This window comes from Oncorhynchus masou, unplaced genomic scaffold (genome assembly GCF_036934945.1).
Source record: "Oncorhynchus masou masou isolate Uvic2021 unplaced genomic scaffold, UVic_Omas_1.1 unplaced_scaffold_536, whole genome shotgun sequence".
NCBI classification, from domain to species: Eukaryota; Metazoa; Chordata; class Actinopteri; order Salmoniformes; family Salmonidae; genus Oncorhynchus; species Oncorhynchus masou.
Genome location: NW_027011770.1, coordinates 103489 through 122076, shown reverse-complemented (window position 1 = coordinate 122076; position 18588 = coordinate 103489). Strand labels below are relative to the sequence as shown.

General features: G+C 50.1%; 1 protein-coding gene across 1 annotated transcript in view; it reads right to left on the bottom strand.

Annotated features, from left to right (window-relative positions):
- LOC135535951 (pleckstrin homology domain-containing family G member 4B-like) overlaps positions 1–18588 on the bottom strand; it is a 48697-nt gene that overhangs the window by 28860 nt on the left and 1249 nt on the right. Inside the window, exon 3 of the mRNA XM_064962354.1 lies at positions 11284–11377. Coding sequence (XP_064818426.1) covers positions 11284–11377 — 94 coding nt within the window. The remainder of the gene's footprint in view (positions 1–11283; positions 11378–18588) is intronic.

Below are 18588 nucleotides of genomic sequence, written 5' to 3'. Positions count from 1 at the left end.
ACCCTGTATATAGCCTCCACATTGACTCTGTACCGTAACACCCTGTATATAGCCTCCACATTGACTCTGTACCAGTACCCCCTGTATATAGCCTCCACATTGACTCTGTACCGTAACACCCTGTATATAGCCTCCACATTGACTCTGTACCGGTACACCCTGTATATAGCCTCCACATTGACTCTGTACTGGTACCCCCTGTATATAGCCTCCACATTGACTCTGTACCGTAACACCCTGTATATAGCCTCCACATTGACTCTGTACCGTAACACCCTGTATATAGCCTCCACATTGACTCTGTACCGGTACACCCTGTATATAGCCTCCACATTGACTCTGTACCGTAACACCCTGTATATAGCCTCCACATTGACTCTGTACCGGTACCCCCTGTATATAGCCTCCACATTGACTCTGTACCAGTACCCCCTGTATATAGCCTCCACATTGACTCTGTACCGGTACCCCCTGTATATAGCCTCCACATTGACTCTGTACCGTAATACCCTGTATATAGTCTCCACACTGACTCTGTACTGGTACCCCCTGTATATAGCCTCCACATTGACTCTGTACCAGTACCCCTGTATATAGCCTCCACATTGACTCTGTACCAGTACCCCTGTATATAGCCTCCACATTGACTCTGTACCAGTACCCCTGTATATAGCCTCCACATTGACTCTGTACCGTAACACCCTGTATATAGCCTCTACATTGACTCTGTACCGGTACCCCCTGTATATAGCCTCCACATTGACTCTGTACCGGTACCCCCTGTATATAGCCTCCACATTGACTCTGTACCATAACACCCTGTATATAGCCTCCACATTAACTCTGTACCGTAACACCCTGTATATAGCCTCCACATTGACTCTGTACCGTAACACCCTGTATATAGCCTCCACATTGACTCTGTACCGTAACACCCTGTATATAGCCTCCACATTGACTCTGTACCGTAATACCCTGTATATAGCCTCCACATTGACTCTGTACCGGTACCCCCTGTATATAGCCTCCACATTGACTCTGTACCATAATACCCTGTATATAGCCTCCACATTGACTCTGTACCGTAATACCCTGTATATAGTCTCCACACTGACTCTGTACCGGTACCCCCTGTATATAGCCTCCACATTGACTCTGTACCGGTACCCCCTGTATATAGCCTCCACATTGACTCTGTACCGTAATACCCTGTATATAGACTCTGTACCGTAATACCCTGTATATAGCCTCCACATTGACTCTGTACCGTAACACCCTGTATATAGTCTCCACACTGACTCTGTACCGTAACACCCTGTATATAGCCTCCACATTGACTCTGTACCGTAACACTCTGTATATAGCCTCCACATTGACTCTGTACCGTTACCCCCTGTATATAGCCTCCACATTGACTCTGTACCGTAATACCCTGTATATAGCCTCCACATTGACTCGGTAACGTAATACCCTGTATATAGCCTCCACATTGACTCTGTACCGGTACCCCTGTATATAGCCTCAACATTGACTCTGTACCTGTACCCCCTGTATATAGCCTCCACATTGACTCTGTACCGGTACCCCTGTATATAGCCTCCACATTGACCCTGTACCGTAATACCCTGTATATAGCCTCCACATTGACCCTGTACCGTAACACCCTGTATATAACCTCCACATTGACTCTGTACCGTAATACCCTTTATATAGCCTCCACATTGACTCTGTAACATAATACCCTGTATATAGCCTCCACATTGACTCTGTACCGTAATACCCTGTATATAGTCTCCACACTGACTCTGTACCGGTACCCCCTGTATATAGCCTCCACATTGACTCTGTACCGGTACCCCCTGTATATAGCCTCCACATTGACTCTGTACCGTAATACCCTGTATATAGACTCTGTACCGTAATACCCTGTATATAGCCTCCACATTGACTCTGTACCGGTACCCCCTGTATATAGCCTCCACATTGACTCTGTACCGTAATACCCTGTATATAGTCTCCACACTGACTCTGTACTGGTACCCCCTGTATATAGCCTCCACATTGACTCTGTACCAGTACCCCCTGTATATAGCCTCCACATTGACTCTGTACCAGTACCCCCTGTATATAGCCTCCACATTGACTCTGTACCAGTACCCCCTGTATATAGCCTCCACATTGACTCTGTACCGTAACACCCTGTATATAGCCTCTACATTGACTCTGTACCGGTACCCCCTGTATATAGCCTCCACATTGACTCTGTACCGGTACCCCCTGTATATAGCCTCCACATTGACTCTGTACCATAACACCCTGTATATAGCCTCCACATTAACTCTGTACCGTAACACCCTGTATATAGCCTCCACATTGACTCTGTACCGTAACACCCTGTATATAGCCTCCACATTGACTCTGTACCGTAACACCCTGTATATAGCCTCCACATTGACTCTGTACCGTAATACCCTGTATATAGCCTCCACATTGACTCTGTACCGGTACCCCCTGTATATAGCCTCCACATTGACTCTGTACCATAATACCCTGTATATAGCCTCCACATTGACTCTGTACCGTAATACCCTGTATATAGTCTCCACACTGACTCTGTACCCGGTACCCCCCCTGTATATAGCCTCCACATTGACTCTGTACCGGTACCCCCTGTATATAGCCTCCACATTGACTCTGTACCGTAATACCCTGTATATAGACTCTGTACCGTAATACCCTGTATATAGCCTCCACATTGACTCTGTACCGTAACACCCTGTATATAGTCTCCACACTGACTCTGTACCGTAACACCCTGTATATAGCCTCCACATTGACTCTGTACCGTAACACTCTGTATATAGCCTCCACATTGACTCTGTACCGTTACCCCCTGTATATAGCCTCCACATTGACTCTGTACCGTAATACCCTGTATATAGCCTCCACATTGACTCGGTAACGTAATACCCTGTATATAGCCTCCACATTGACTCTGTACCGGTACCCCCTGTATATAGCCTCAACATTGACTCTGTACCTGTACCCCCTGTATATAGCCTCCACATTGACTCTGTACCGGTACCCCCTGTATATAGCCTCCACATTGACCCTGTACCGTAATACCCTGTATATAGCCTCCACATTGACCCTGTACCGTAACACCCTGTATATAACCTCCACATTGACTCTGTACCGTAATACCCTTTATATAGCCTCCACATTGACTCTGTAACATAATACCCTGTATATAGCCTCCACATTGACTCTGTACCGTAATACCCTGTATATAGTCTCCACACTGACTCTGTACCGGTACCCCCTGTATATAGCCTCCACATTGACTCTGTACCGGTACCCCCTGTATATAGCCTCCACATTGACTCTGTACCGTAATACCCTGTATATAGACTCTGTACCGTAATACCCTGTATATAGCCTCCACATTGACTCTGTACCGTTACCCCCTGTATATAGCCTCCACATTGACTCTGTACCGTAATACCCTGTATATAGCCTCCACATTGACTCGGTACCGTAATACCCTGTATATAGCCTCCACATTGACTCTGTACCGGTACCCACTGTATATAGCCTCAACATTGACTCTGTACCTGTACCCCCTGTATATAGCCTCCACATTGACTCTGTACCGGTACCCCCTGTATATAGCCTCCACATTGACCCTGTACCGTAATACCCTGTATATAGCCTCCACATTGACCCTGTACCGTAATACCCTGTATATAACCTCCACATTGACTCTGTACCGTAATACCCTGTATATAGCCTCCACATTGCTATTTTACTGCTGCTCTTTAATTATTGGTTATTTTTCTATTTAAATGGGTTTTTTGTTTTTGTTTTTTACTTCAGTTTATTTTAGTAAATACTTCCAACACTTATTTTTCTTAAAATTGCATTGTTGGTTAAGGGCTTGTAATTAAGCATTTCACTGGAAGGTCTACTACACCTGTTGTATTTGGCGCATGTGACAAAGAACATTTGATTAGATTTGAAGTCAATTGAATTCAATTCATTAGGCCCTAATCTATGGATTTCACATAACTGGGCAGGGGCGCAGGGCCTTAGAGGCCATAGGTCCACTCACTGGGGGAGCCAGGGCCCACTCACTGGGGGAGCCAGGGCCCACTCACTGGGGAGCCAGGGCCCACTCACTGGGGGAGCCAGGGCCCACTCACTGGGGGAGCCAGGGCCCACTCACTGGGGAGCCAGGGCCCACTCACTGGGGAGCCAGGGCCCACTCACTGGGGGAGCCAGGGTCCACTCACTGGGGGAGCCAGGGCCCACTCACTGTGGAGCCAGGGCCCACTCACTGGGGGAGCCAGGGTCCACCCACTGGGAGGTTGCCAGGGTCCACTTACTGGGGGGCAGGGTCCACCCACTGGGAGCCAGGGTCCACTCACTGGGGGAGCCAGGGCACACTCACTGGGGAGCCAGGGCCCACTCACTGGGGAGCCAGGGCCCACTCACTGGGGGAGCCAGGGTCCACTCACTGGGGGGGGAGGCAGGGTCCACCCACTGGGGGAGCCAGGGTCCACCCACTGGGGAGCCAGGGTCCACCCACTGGGGGAGCCAGGGTCCACCCACTGGGGAGCCAGGGTCCACCCACTGGGGAGCCAGGGTCCACCCACTGGGGAGCCAGGGTCCACCCACTGGGGAGCCAGGGTCCACCCACTGGGGGAGCCAGGGCCCACTCACTGGGGGAGCCAGGGCCCACTCACTGGGGGAGCCAGGGCCCACTCACTGGGGGAGCCAGGGCCCACTCACTGGGGGAGCCAGGGCCCACTCACTGGGGAGCCAGGGTCCACTTACTGGGGGGGGGGGGCAGGGTCCACCCACTGGGGAGCCAGGGTCCACTCACTGGGGAGCCAGGGCACACTCACTGGGGAGCCAGGGCCCACTCACTGGGGAGCCAGGGCCCACTCACTGGGGGAGCCAGGGTCCACTCACTGGGGGGGGGGGAGGCAGGGTCCACCCACTGGGGGAGCCAGGGTCCACCCACTGGGAGCCAGGGCCCACTCACTGGGGGAGCCAGGGCCCACTCACTGGGGAGCCAGGGCCCACTCACTGGGGGAGCCAGGGTCCACTCACTGGGGGAGCCAGGGTCCACTCACTGGGGGAGCCAGGGTCCACTCACTGGGGAGCCAGGGCCCACTCACTGGGGGAGCCAGGGCCCACTCACTGGGGAGCCAGGGCCCACTCACTGGGGAGCCAGGGCCCACTCACTGGGGAGCCAGGGCCCACTCACTGGGGAGCCAGGGCCCACTCACTGGGGAGCCAGGGCCCACTCACTGGGGAGCCAGGGCCCACTCACTGGGGGAGCCAGGGTCCACCCACTGGGAGGTTGCCAGGGTCCACTCACTGGGGGAGCCAGGGTCCACCCACTGGGAGGTTGCCAGGGCCCACTCACTGGGGGAGCCAGGGCACACTCACTGGGGGAGCCAGGGCCCACTCACTGGGGAGCCAGGGCCCACTCACTGGGGAGCCAGGGCCCACTCACTGGGGGAGCCAGGGTCCACTCACTGGGGGGGGGGAGGCAGGGTCCACTCACTGGGGGAGCCAGGGTCCACTCACTGGGGGAGCCAGGGTCCACTCACTGGGGGGGAGGCAGGGTCCACCCACTGGGGGAGCCAGGGTCCACCCACTGGGGAGCCAGGGTCCACCCACTGGGGAGCCAGGGTCCACCCACTGGGGAGCCAGGGTCCACCCACTGGGGGAGCCAGGGCCCACTCACTGGGGGAGCCAGGGCCCACTCACTGGGGGAGCCAGGGCCCACTCACTGGGGAGCCAGGGTCCACCCACTGGGGAGCCAGGGCCCACTCACTGGGGAGCCAGGGCCCACTCAGTGGGGGAGCCAGGGCATACTCACTGGGGGAACCAGGGCCCACTCACTGGGGAGCCAGGGCCCACTCACTGGGGAGCCAGGGCCCACTCACTGGGGGAGCCAGGGCCCACTCACTGGGGGAGCCAGGGTCCACTCACTGGGGGAGCCAGGGTCCACTCACTGGGGGAGCCAGGGTCCACCCACTGGGGAGCCAGGGTCCACTCACTGGGGGAGCCAGGGTCCACTCACTGGGGGAGCCAGGGTCCACTCACTGGGGGAGCCAGGGTCCACCCACTGGGGAGCCAGGGTCCACTCACTGGGGGAGCCAGGGTCCACTCACTGGGGGAGCCAGGGTCCACCCACTGGGGAGCCAGGGTCCACCCACTGGGGAGCCAGGGTCCACCCACTGGGGAGCCAGGGTCCACTCACTGGGGGAGCCAGGGCCCACCCACTGGGGGAGCCAGGTCCCACTCACTGGGGGAGCCAGGGCCCACCCACTGGGGGAGCCAGGTCCCACTCACTGGGGGAGCCAGGGCCCACTCACTGGGGGAGCCAGGGTCCACCAACTGGGGAGCCAGGGCCCACTCACTGGGGGAGCCAGGGTCCACTCACTGGGGAGCCAGGGTCCACCCACTGGGGAGCCAGGCCCAGCCAATCAGAATGAGTTTTCCCCGCAAAAGGGCTTTACTACAGACAGAAATCCAAATTGGCAGGAGACCAAATCATGTCCACCATCGAACAAACAGGAGAAAACAGGAGAAAACAGGAATCAAATTGTCCACAGTGACCATCAAAGCAGCCATTGTGGTCAAATCAATTAGTGAGCAATGTATCAAAGCCAGAGACTGTGGCCAGGATAGGGCCAGTACTGGTCTAAAGTAGAGCACTATGAAGGGAATAGGGTGCCATTTGGGACACTGTCGAGGTGTCAGGCCCTTAGACCCAGTAAAACGATGATGCTATGTGGAGACATTGTGTGTTGGGGAGAGAGGGGGGGGGTCCGTGGAGGCTATTCACCTGTGGGACCAGGAGGTCTGGTGAGGGGCTTCATTAAGGGACAGATCTCTGTGGCTGAGGGCTGAGGGTGATAACCCTGCTCATCTGTCAATTTTAGCAGTCACTTGGAATGGAGGGAAGGACACATGTGTTCTAGAACCCTCACAACATCACAGACAGATGGAGCAATGACCATGTTCTAGAACCCTCACAACATCAGACAGACAGATGGAGCACTCACCATGTTCTAGAACCCTCACAACATCAGACAGACAGATGGAGCACTCACCATGTTCTAGAACCCTCACAACATCAGACAGACAGATGGAGCGCTCACCATGTTCTAGAACTCTCACAACATCACAGACAGATGGAGCACTCACCATGTTCTAGAACCCTCACAACATCACAGACAGATGGAGGACTCACCATGTTCTAGAACCCTCACAACATCAGACAGATGGAGCACTCACCATGTTCTAGAACCCTCACAACATCAGACAGACAGACGGAGCGCTCACCATGTTCTAGAACTCTCACAACATCAGACAGACAGATGGAGCACTCACCATGTTCTAGAACCCTCACAACATCAGACAGACAGATGGAGCGCTCACCATGTTCTAGAACTCTCACAACATCAGACAGACATACAGAGCACTCACCATGTTCTAGAACCTTCACAACATCAGACAGACGGAGCACTCAGAGGTTCTCTAAATGACATTGTAGAGAAAATGACTGAAGCTAACAGTGTTGTTGTGTCCCGGTGTCTGACACCACCGTAGCTTCAAGAGACAACTTGAACAGAGCAGAGTGATTATACACAGAACTGCATGGCAGTAATGAAGTCCTCTCACAGTCTATTCCTACTGAAATGGAGACGGAGTGGAGGCTGCAGGGTGGCCACTAGACAACCACCAAGTGGAACGTTTGGAGGACAAAGGCATCCTGATTACAAACAGACTCCATGACAACAACGAGCTGTTTCTACATTTACCAGACTCTCTGATCCAGAGAGACTTACAGTAGAGAGTCATTTAACAGACTCCATGACCACAACGAGCTGTTTCTACATTTACCAGACTCTCTGATCCAGAGAGACTTACAGTAGAGAGTCATTTAACAGACTCTCTGATCCAGAGAGACTTACAGTAGAGAGTCATTTAACAGACTCTCTGATCCAGAGAGACTTACAGTAGAGAGTCATTTAACAGACTCTCTGATCCAGAGAGACTTACAGTAGAGAGTCATTTAACAGACTCTCTGATCCAGAGACTTACAGTAGAGTCATTTAACAGACTCTCTGATCCAGAGAGACTTACAGTAGAGAGTCATTTAACAGACTCTCTGATCCAGAGAGACTTACAGTAGAGAGTCATTTAACAGACTCTCTGATCCAGAGAGACTTACAGTAGAGAGTCATTTAACAGACTCTGATCCAGAGAGACTTACAGTAGAGAGTCATTTAACAGACTCTCTGATCCAGAGACTTACAGTAGAGAGTCATTTAACAGACTCTCTGATCCAGAGACACTTACAGTAGAGAGTCATTTAACAGACTCTCTGATCCAGAGAGACTTACAGTAGAGAGTCATTTAACAGACTCTCTGATCCAGAGAGACTTACAGTAGAGTCATTTAACAGACTCTCTGATCCAGAGAGACTTACAGTAGAGTCATTTAACAGACTCTCTGATCCAGAGAGACTTACAGTAGAGAGTCATTTAACAGACTCTCTGATCCAGAGATTTACAGTAGAGAGTCATTTAACAGACTCTGATCCAGAGAGACTTACAGTAGAGAGTCATTTAACAGACTCTCTGATCCAGAGAGACTTACAGTAGAGAGTCATTTAACAGACTCTCTGATCCAGAGAGATTTACAGTAGAGAGTCATTTAACAGACTCTGATCCAGAGAGACTTACAGTAGAGAGTCATTTAACAGACTCTCTGATCCAGAGAGACTTACAATAGAGAGTCGTTTAACAGACTCTGATCCAGAGAGATTTACAGTAGAGAGTCATTTAACAGACTCTCTGATCCATAGAGACTTAGAGTAGAGAGTCATTTAACAGACTCTCTGATCCAGAGAGATTTACAGTAGAGAGTCATTTAACAGACTCTCTGATCCAGAGACTTACAGTAGAGTCATTTAACAGACTCTCTGATCCAGAGAGATTTACAGTAGTGAGTCTTTTAACAGACTCTGATCCAGAGAGACTTACAGTAGAGAGTCATTTAACAGACTCTCTGATCCAGAGACATTTACAGTAGAGAGTCATTTAACAGACTCTCTGATCCAGAGAGACTTACAGTAGAGAGTCATTTAACAGACTCTGATCCAGAGAGACTTACAGTAGAGAGTCATTTAACAGACTCTCTGATCCAGAGACTTACAGTAGAGAGTCATTTAACAGACTCTGATCCAGAGAGATTTACAGTAGAGAGTCATTTAACAGACTCTCTGATCCATAGAGACTTAGAGTAGAGAGTCATTTAACAGAGTCTCTGATCCAGAGATTTACAGTAGAGAGTCATTTAACAGACTCTCTGATCCAGAGAGACTTACAGTAGAGTCATTTAACAGACTCTCTGATCCAGAGAGATTTACAGTAGTGAGTCATTTAACAGACTCTGATCCAGAGAGTCTTACAGTAGAGAGTCATTTAACAGACTCTCTGATCCAGAGAGACTTACAGTAGAGAGTCATTTAACAGACTCTCTGATCCAGAGAGACTTACAGTAGAGAGTCATTTAACAGACTCTCTGATCCAGAGAGACTTACAGTAGAGAGTCATTTAACAGACTCTCTGATCCAGAGAGACTTACAGTAGAGTCATTTAACAGACTCTCTGATCCAGAGACGTACAGTAGAGTCATTTAACAGACTCTCTGATCCAGAGAGACGTACAGTAGTGAGTCATTTAACAGACTCTGATCCAGAGAGATTTACAGTAGAGAGTCATTTAACAGACTCTGATCCAGAGACTTACAGTAGAGAGTCATTTAACAGACTCTCTGATCCAGAGACTTACAGTAGAGAGTCATTTAACAGACTCTCTGATCCAGAGAGACTTACAGTAGAGAGTCATTTAACAGACTCTGATCCAGAGAGACTTACAGTAGAGAGTCATTTAACAGACTCTCTGATCCAGAGAGACTTACAGTAGAGAGTCGTTTAACAGACTCTGATCCAGAGAGATTTACAGTAGAGAGTCATTTAACAGACTCTCTGATCCATAGAGACTTAGAGTAGAGAGTCATTTAACAGACTCTCTGATCCAGAGAGATTTACAGTAGAGAGTCATTTAACAGACTCTCTGATCCAGAGAGACTTACAGTAGAGTCATTTAACAGACTCTCTGATCCAGAGAGATTTACAGTAGTGAGTCATTTAACAGACTCTGATCCAGAGAGACTTACAGTAGAGAGTCATTTAACAGACTCTCTGATCCAGAGACATTTACAGTAGAGAGTCATTTAACAGACTCTCTGATCCAGAGAGACTTACAGTAGAGAGTCATTTAACAGACTCTGATCCAGAGAGACTTACAGTAGAGAGTCATTTAACAGACTCTCTGATCCAGAGAGACTTACAGTAGAGAGTCATTTAACAGACTCTGATCCAGAGAGATTTACAGTAGAGAGTCATTTAACAGACTCTCTGATCCATAGAGACTTAGAGTAGAGAGTCATTTAACAGAGTCTCTGATCCAGAGAGATTTACAGTAGAGAGTCATTTAACAGACTCTCTGATCCAGAGAGACTTACAGTAGAGTCATTTAACAGACTCTCTGATCCAGAGAGATTTACAGTAGTGAGTCATTTAACAGACTCTGATCCAGAGAGTCTTACAGTAGAGAGTCATTTAACAGACTCTCTGATCCAGAGAGACTTACAGTAGAGAGTCATTTAACAGACTCTCTGATCCAGAGAGACTTACAGTAGAGAGTCATTTAACAGACTCTCTGATCCAGAGAGACTTACAGTAGAGAGTCATTTAACAGACTCTCTGATCCAGAGAGACTTACAGTAGAGTCATTTAACAGACTCTCTGATCCAGAGAGACGTACAGTAGAGTCATTTAACAGACTCTCTGATCCAGAGAGACGTACAGTAGTGAGTCATTTAACAGACTCTGATCCAGAGAGATTTACAGTAGAGAGTCATTTAACAGACTCTGATCCAGAGAGACTTACAGTAGAGAGTCATTTAACAGACTCTCTGATCCAGAGAGACTTACAGTAGAGAGTCATTTAACAGACTCTCTGATCCAGAGAGACTTACAGTAGAGAGTCATTTAACAGACTCTCTGATCCAGAGAGATTTACAGTAGAGAGTCATTTAACAGACTCTCTGATCCAGAGAGACTTACAGTAGAGAGTCATTTAACAGACTCTCTGATCCAGAGAGGTTTACTGTTTGACCGTGTCTTACCTGAAGTATGTTGAAGGCGTTGAACAGAGCGGGGACAGGGGAGCACCGCCGAGAGTCCACCAGGACTGTCAACCCTAGGGAACGCACCTCCTTCCTGCAACACACAGGATATGACATCAGAGACAGAGACTCAGGCCAAAACAGTAAGCTCTTCAGCACTCTTCACGCTATCAGAACCGTAGTGTCAGCAGCTATCAGAACTGCAGTGTCATACCAGAACCGTAGTGTCAGGAGCTATCAGAACCGTAGTGTCAGGAGCTATCAGAACCGTAGTGTCAGGAGCTATCAGAACCGTAGTGTCAGGAGCTATCAGAACCGTAGTGTCAGGAGTTATCAGAACCGTAGTGTCAGGAGCTATCAGAACCGTAGTGTCAGGAGCTATCAGAACCGTAGTGTCAGGAGCTATCAGAACCGTAGTGTCATATCAGAACCGTAGTGTCAGGAGCTATCAGAACCGTAGTGTCAGGAGCTATCAGAACCGTAGTGTCAGGAGCTATCAGAACCGTAGTGTCAGGATCTATCAGAACCGTAGTGTCAGGAGCTATCAGAACCGTAGTCAGGAGCTATCAGAACCGTAGTGTCAGCAGCTATCAGAACCGTAGTGTCAGGAGCTGTCAGAACCGTAGTGCCAGGAGCTGTCAGAACCGTAGTGTCAGGAGCTATCAGAACCGTAGTGTCAGGAGCTATCAGAACCGTAGTGTCCGGAGCTATCAGAACCGAAGTGTCCGGAGCTATCAGAACCGTGGTGTCAGGAGCTATCAGAACCGTAGTGTCAGGAGCTATCAGAACCGTAGTGTCAGGAGCTATCAGAACCGTAGTGTCTGGAGCTATCAGAACCGTAGTGTCTGGAGCTATCAGAACCGTAGTGTCAGGAGCTATCAGAACCGTAGTGTCAGGAGCTATCAGAACCGTAGTGTCTGGAGCTATCAGAACCGTGGTGTCAGGAGCTATCAGAACCGTAGTGTCAGGAGCTATCAGAACCGTAGTGTCAGGAGCTATCAGAACCGTAGTGTCAGGAGCTATCAGAACCGTAGTGTCAGCAGCTATCAGAACCGTAGTGTCATATCAGAACCGTAGTGTCAGGAGCTATCAGAACCAGAGTGTCAGGAGCTATCAGAACCGTAGTGTCAGCAGCTATCAGAACCGTAGTGTCTGGAGCTATCAGAACCGAAGTGTCAGGAGCTATCAGAACCGAAGTGTCAGGAGCTATCAGAACCGAAGTGTCTGGAGCTATCAGAACCGTAGTGTCAGGAGCTATCAGAACCGTAGTGTCAGGAGCTATCAGAACCGTAGTGTCATATCAGGACCGTAGTGTCAGGAGCTATCAGAACCGTAGTGTCTGGAGCTATCAGAACCGAAGTGTCAGGAGCTATCAGAACCGAAGTGTCAGGAGCTATCAGAACCGGGCGTCTGGAGCTATCAGAACCGTGAGTGTCAGGAGCTATCAGAACCGTAGTGTCAGGAGCTATCAGAACCGTAGTGTCTGGAGCTATCAGAACCGGGCGTCAGGAGCTATCAGAACCGGCTGTCTGGAGCTATCAGAACCGTAGTGTCAGGAGCTATCAGAACCGTTGTCAGGAGCTATCAGAACCGTAGTGTCAGGAGCTATCAGAACCGTAGTGTCTGGAGCTATCAGAACCGTGAGTGTCAGGAGCTATCAGAACCGTAGTGTCAGGAGCTATCAGAACCGTAGTGTCAGGAGCTGTCAGAACCATAGTGTCAGCAGCTATCAGAACCGTAGTGTCATATCAGAACCGTAGTGTCAGCAGCTATCAGAACCGTAGTGTCAGGAGCTATCAGAACCGTAGTGTCAGGAGCTATCAGAACTGTAGTGTCAGGAGCTATCAGAACCGTAGTGTCAGGATCTATCAGAACCATAGTGTCAGGAGCTATCAGAACCGTAGTGTCATATCAGAACCGTAGTGTCAGGAGCTATCAGAACCGAAGTGTCAGGAGCTATCAGAACCGTAGTGTCAGGAGCTATCAGAACCGAAGTGTCCGGAGCTATCAGAACCGTAGTGTCATATCAGAACCGTAGTGTCAGGAGCTATCAGAACCGTAGTGTCAGGAGCTATCAGAACCGTAGTGTCAGGAGCTATCAGAACCGGGTGTCCGGAGCTATCAGAACCGTAGTGTCATATCAGAACCGTAGTGTCAGGAGCTATCAGAACCGTAGTGTCAGCAGCTATCAGAACCGTAGTGTCAGGAGCTATCAGAACCGTAGTGTCAGGAGCTATCATAACCGTAGTGTCAGGGGCTATCAGAACCGTAGTGTCTGGAGCTATCAGAACCGTAGTGTCAGGAGCTATCAGAACCGTAGTGTCATATCAGAACCGTAGTGTCAGGAGCTATCAGAACCGTAGTGTCAGGAGCTATCAGAACCGTAGTGTCAGCAGCTATAAGAACCGTAGTGTCAGGAGCTATCAGAACCGTAGTGTCATATCAGAACCGTAGTGTCATATCAGAACCGTAGTGTCAGCAGCTATCAGAACCAGAGTGTCAGGAGTTATCAGAAACGTAGTGTCAGCAGCTATCAGAACCGTAGTGTCAGCAGCTATCAGAACCGTAGTGTCAGGAGCTATCAGAACCGTAGTGTCTGGAGCTATCAGAACCGTAGTGTCCGGAGCTATCAGAACCGTAGTGTCAGCAGCTATCAGAACCGTAGTGTCAGGAGCTATCAGAACCGTAGTGTCAGGAGCTATCAGAACCGTAGTGTCAGGAGCTATCAGAACCGTAGTGTCAGGAGCTATCAGAACCGTAGTGTCATATCAGAACCGTAGTGTCAGGAGCTATCAGAACCAGAGTGTCAGGAGCTATCAGAACCGTAGTGTCATATCAGAACCGTAGTGTCAGGAGCTATCAGAACCAGAGTGTCAGGAGCTATCAGAACCAGAGTGTCAGCAGCTATCAGAACCGTAGTGTCAGCAGCTATCAGAACCGTAGTGTCAGGAGCTATCAGAACCGTAGTGTCAGGAGCTATCAGAACCGTAGTGTCAGCAGCTATCAGAACCGTAGTGTCAGCAGCTATCAGAACCGTAGTGTCAGCAGCTATCAGAACCGTAGTGTCAGGAGCTATCAGAACCGAAGTGTTATGGAGAAAGTAAAAACCAGTAGGACGGTGGAACATGAGGGCCTGAGTTGGAGTCTACACCCCCAACCTACCTGTCTGTCTGTCTGTCTGTCTGTCTGTCTGATCAGATCTGTCTGATCAGATCTGTCTGTCTGTCTGATCAGATCTGTCTGAACAGATCTGTCTGTCTGTCTGATCAGATCTGTCTGAACAGATCTGTCTGTCTGTCTGTCTGTCTGTCTGTCTGTCTGTCTGTCTGTCTGTCTGATCAGATCTGTCTGTCTGTCTGTCTGGAGCGAGCGGTCGCATCTACACTTCAGTCCGCAGGTAGTATAACTTTTCATTACATTTCATTATAGTACAACGGTTTGATTTGTCTAATCTTAGCAATCTCTCCTTAGCTAGCTACATAGCCGTCTTTGTATCAAAGATAATTGCGTAATTATCGTATTTCGTGAACGTAGTCTGTCTGCTATCTGCCCAGCAGCTAGCTAACGTCCACCGTCTACCAGCACTGTAGAAACTATTACACTCAACTGAACGACTTGATTAGTGTAGTGTTACCTAGCTACATAGTTGTCTGTTGTCTTCGTCCAAGATAATTGTGTAGTTTAGAGTGTGTAGACTTAGGAGGATTATCTTAATTTACCGAGGTTAGCTAGCCAGCTTTTTGTCGTCCTTAACGTAGGAGATACTGCTAGCTAGCTAGCCAACAGCTAGCCAACGTTCCGAATAGAACTTCAACAACCTCGGTCTACATTCCGCTGCTCCACAGGTAGTATCACATTTCATTTCACTTCATTACAGCACAACGGTTTGATTTGTTTGATCGTAGCTAGCTAGCTACATAGCCGTCTTTGTATCATAGACAATTGTGTAGTCTAGAGCGATTTTCTAGGTTAGCTAGCCAGCTATTGTCGTTCTTTAACGTAACGTAATCAACACTGCTAGCTAGCCAGCTAGCCCCCGAATAGCAGCAGTGTAGAAACTATTCACTCAACGGAACGACTTGATTAGTGTAGTGTCAACAACGCAGCCACTGCCAGCTAGCCTACTCCAGCAGTACTGTATCATTTCAATCATTTTAGTCAATAAGATTCTTGCCACGTAGCTAACTTTCTGAACATTTGAGACGTGTAGTCCACTTGTCATTCCAATCTCCTTTGCATTAGCGTAGCCTCTTCTGTAGCCTGTCAACTATGTGTCTATCTATCCCTGTTCTCTCCTCTCTGCACAGACCATACAAACGCTACACCGTGGCCGCGGCCACCCTAATCTGGTGGTCCCAGCGCGCACGACCCACGTGGAGTTCCAGGTCTCCGGTAGCCTCTGGAACTGCCGATCTCCAGGCCAACAAGGCAGAGTTCATCTCAGCCTATGCCTCCCTCCAGTCCCTCGACTTCCTGGCACTGACGGAAACATGGATCACCACAGATAACACTGCTACTCCTACTGGTACGTACACCCCGAGAGCTTCTGGTCAGCGGGGTGGTGGCACCGGGATCCTCATCTCTCCCAAGTGGTCATTCTCTTTCTCCCCTTACCCATCTGTCTATCGCCTCCTTTGAATTCCATGCTGTCACAGTTACCAGCCCTTTCAAGCTTAACATCCTTATCATTTATCGTCCTCCAGGTTCCTCGGAGAGTCATCAATGAGCTTGATGCCTTGATAAGCTCCTTTCCTGAGGACGGCTCACCTCTCACAGTCCTGGGCGACTTTAAATCTACCTTGACTCATTCCTCTCTGCCTCCTTCTTTCCACTCCTCTCCTGTTGACCTCACCCCTCTCACCTTACCCCTACTCACAAGGCAGGCAATACGCTCGACCTCATCTTTACTAGATGCTGTTCTTCCACTAACCTCATTGCAACTCCCCTCCAAGTGACCACTACCTTGTATCCTTTTCCCCTCTCGCTGTCATCCAACACTTCCCCACACTGCCCCTACTGATGGTATCGCGGCCCCAACCTTCGTTCTCTCCCCCGCTACTCTCCCTCTTCCATCCTATCATCTCTTCCCCTCTGCTCAAACCTTCTCCAACCTATCTCCTGATTCTGCCTCCTCAACCCTCCTCTCTTCCCTTTCTGCATCCTTTGACAGCTATGTCCCCTATCCTCCAGGCCGGTTGGGTCCTCCCCTCCCCGCCTCCGTGGCTCGACGACTTTGCGAGCTCACAGAACAGGGCTGAAGCCGAGCGGAAATGGAAGAAAACTCGCACCCTGCAGACCTGGCATCCTTCACTCCCTCCTCTCTACATTTTCCTCCTCTGTCTCTGCTGCTAAAGCCACTTTCTAACACTCTAAATTCCAAGCATCTGCCTCTAACCCTAGGAAGCTCTTTGCCACCTGGGTCCTCCTGAATCCCTCCTCCCCCCTCCTCCCTCTCTGCAGATGACTTCGTTAACCATTTTGAAAAGAAGGTCGACGACATCCGATCCTCGTTTTTGCTAAGTCAAACGACACCGCTGGTTCTGCTCACACTGCCCTACCCTGTGCTCTGACCTCTTCTCCTCTCTCCCAGATGAAATCTCGCTTCTTGTGACGTCCGGGCCCAACAACCTGCCCGCTTTGACCCTATCCCCTCCTCTCTTCTCCAGACCATTTCCGGAGACCTTCTCCTTACTCACCGCCATCAACTCATCCCTGACCGCTGGCTACGTCCCTTCCGTCTTCAAGAGAGCGAGAGGCACCCCTTCTGAAAAACCTACACTCGATCCCTCCGATGTCAACAACTACAGACCAGTATCCCTTCTTCTTTTCTCTCCAAAACTCTTGAACGTGCCGGGGCCAGCTCTCCCGCTATCTCTCTCAGAATGACCTTCTTGATCCAAATCAGTCAGGTTTCAAGACTAGTCATTCAACTGAGACTGCTCTTCTCTGTATCACGGAGGCGTTGGCACTGCTAAAGCTAATCTCTCTCCTCTGCTCTCATCCTTCTAGACCTATCGGCTGCCTTCGATACTGTGAACCATCAGATTCTCCTCTCCACCCTCTCCGAGTTGGGCATCTCCCGGCGCGGCCCACGCTGGATTGCGTCCTACCTGACAGGTCGCTCCTACCAGGTGGCGTGGCGAGAATCTGTCTCCCTCACCACGCGCTCTCACCACTGGTGTCCCCCAGGGCTCTGTTCTAGGCCCTCTCCTATTCTCGCTATACACCAAGTCACTTGGCTCTGTCATAACCTCACATGGTCTCTCCTATCATTGTTATGCAGACGACACAATTAATCTTCTCCTTTTCCCTTCTGATGACCAGGTGGCGAATAATGTCTGGCAGACATATCAGTGTGGATGACGGATCACCACCTCAAGCTGAACCTCGGCAAGACGGAGCTGCTCTTCCTCCCGGGGAAGGACTGCCCGTTCCATGATCTCGCCATCACGGTTGACAACTGGTGTCCTCCTCCCAGAGCGCTAAGAACCTTGGCGTGATCCTGGACAACACCCTGTCGTTCTCAACTAACATCAAGGCGGTGGCCCGTTCCTGTAGGTTCATGCTCTACAACATCCGCAGAGTACTGCCTCACACAGGAAGGTCGCAGGTCCTAATCGGCACTTGTCATCTCCCGTCTGGATTACTGCAACTGCTGTTGGCTGGGCTCCTGCCTGTGCCATTAAAACCCCTCAACTCATCCAGAACGCCGCAGCCCGTCTGGTGTTCAACCTTCCCAAGTTCTCTCACGTCACCCCGCTCCTCCGCTCTCTCCACTGGCTTCCAGTTGAAGGATCCGCTACAAGACCATGGTGCTTGCCTACGGAGCTGTGAGGGGAACGGCACCGCAGTACCTCCAGGCTCTGATCAGGCCCTACACCCAAACAAGGGCACTGCGTTCATCCACCTCTGGCCTGCTCGCCTCCTACCACTGAGGAAGTACAGTTCCCGCTCAGCCCAGTCAAAACTGCTCCGCTGCTCTGGCCCCCCAATGGTGGAACAAACTCCCTCACGACGCCAGGACAGCGGAGTCAATCACCACCTTCCGGAGACACCTGAAACCCCACCTCTTAAGGAATACCTAGGATAGGATAAAGTAATCCTTCTCACCCCCCCCCTTAAATGATTTAGATGCACTATTGTAAAGTGGCTGTTCCACTGGATGACAGAAGGTGAATTCACCAATTTGTAAGTCGCACTGGATAAGAGCGTCTGCCAAATGACTTAAATGTAAAATGTAAAATGTCTGTCTGTCTGTCTGTCTGTCTGTCTGTCTGATCAGATCTGTCTGTCTGTCTGTCTGTA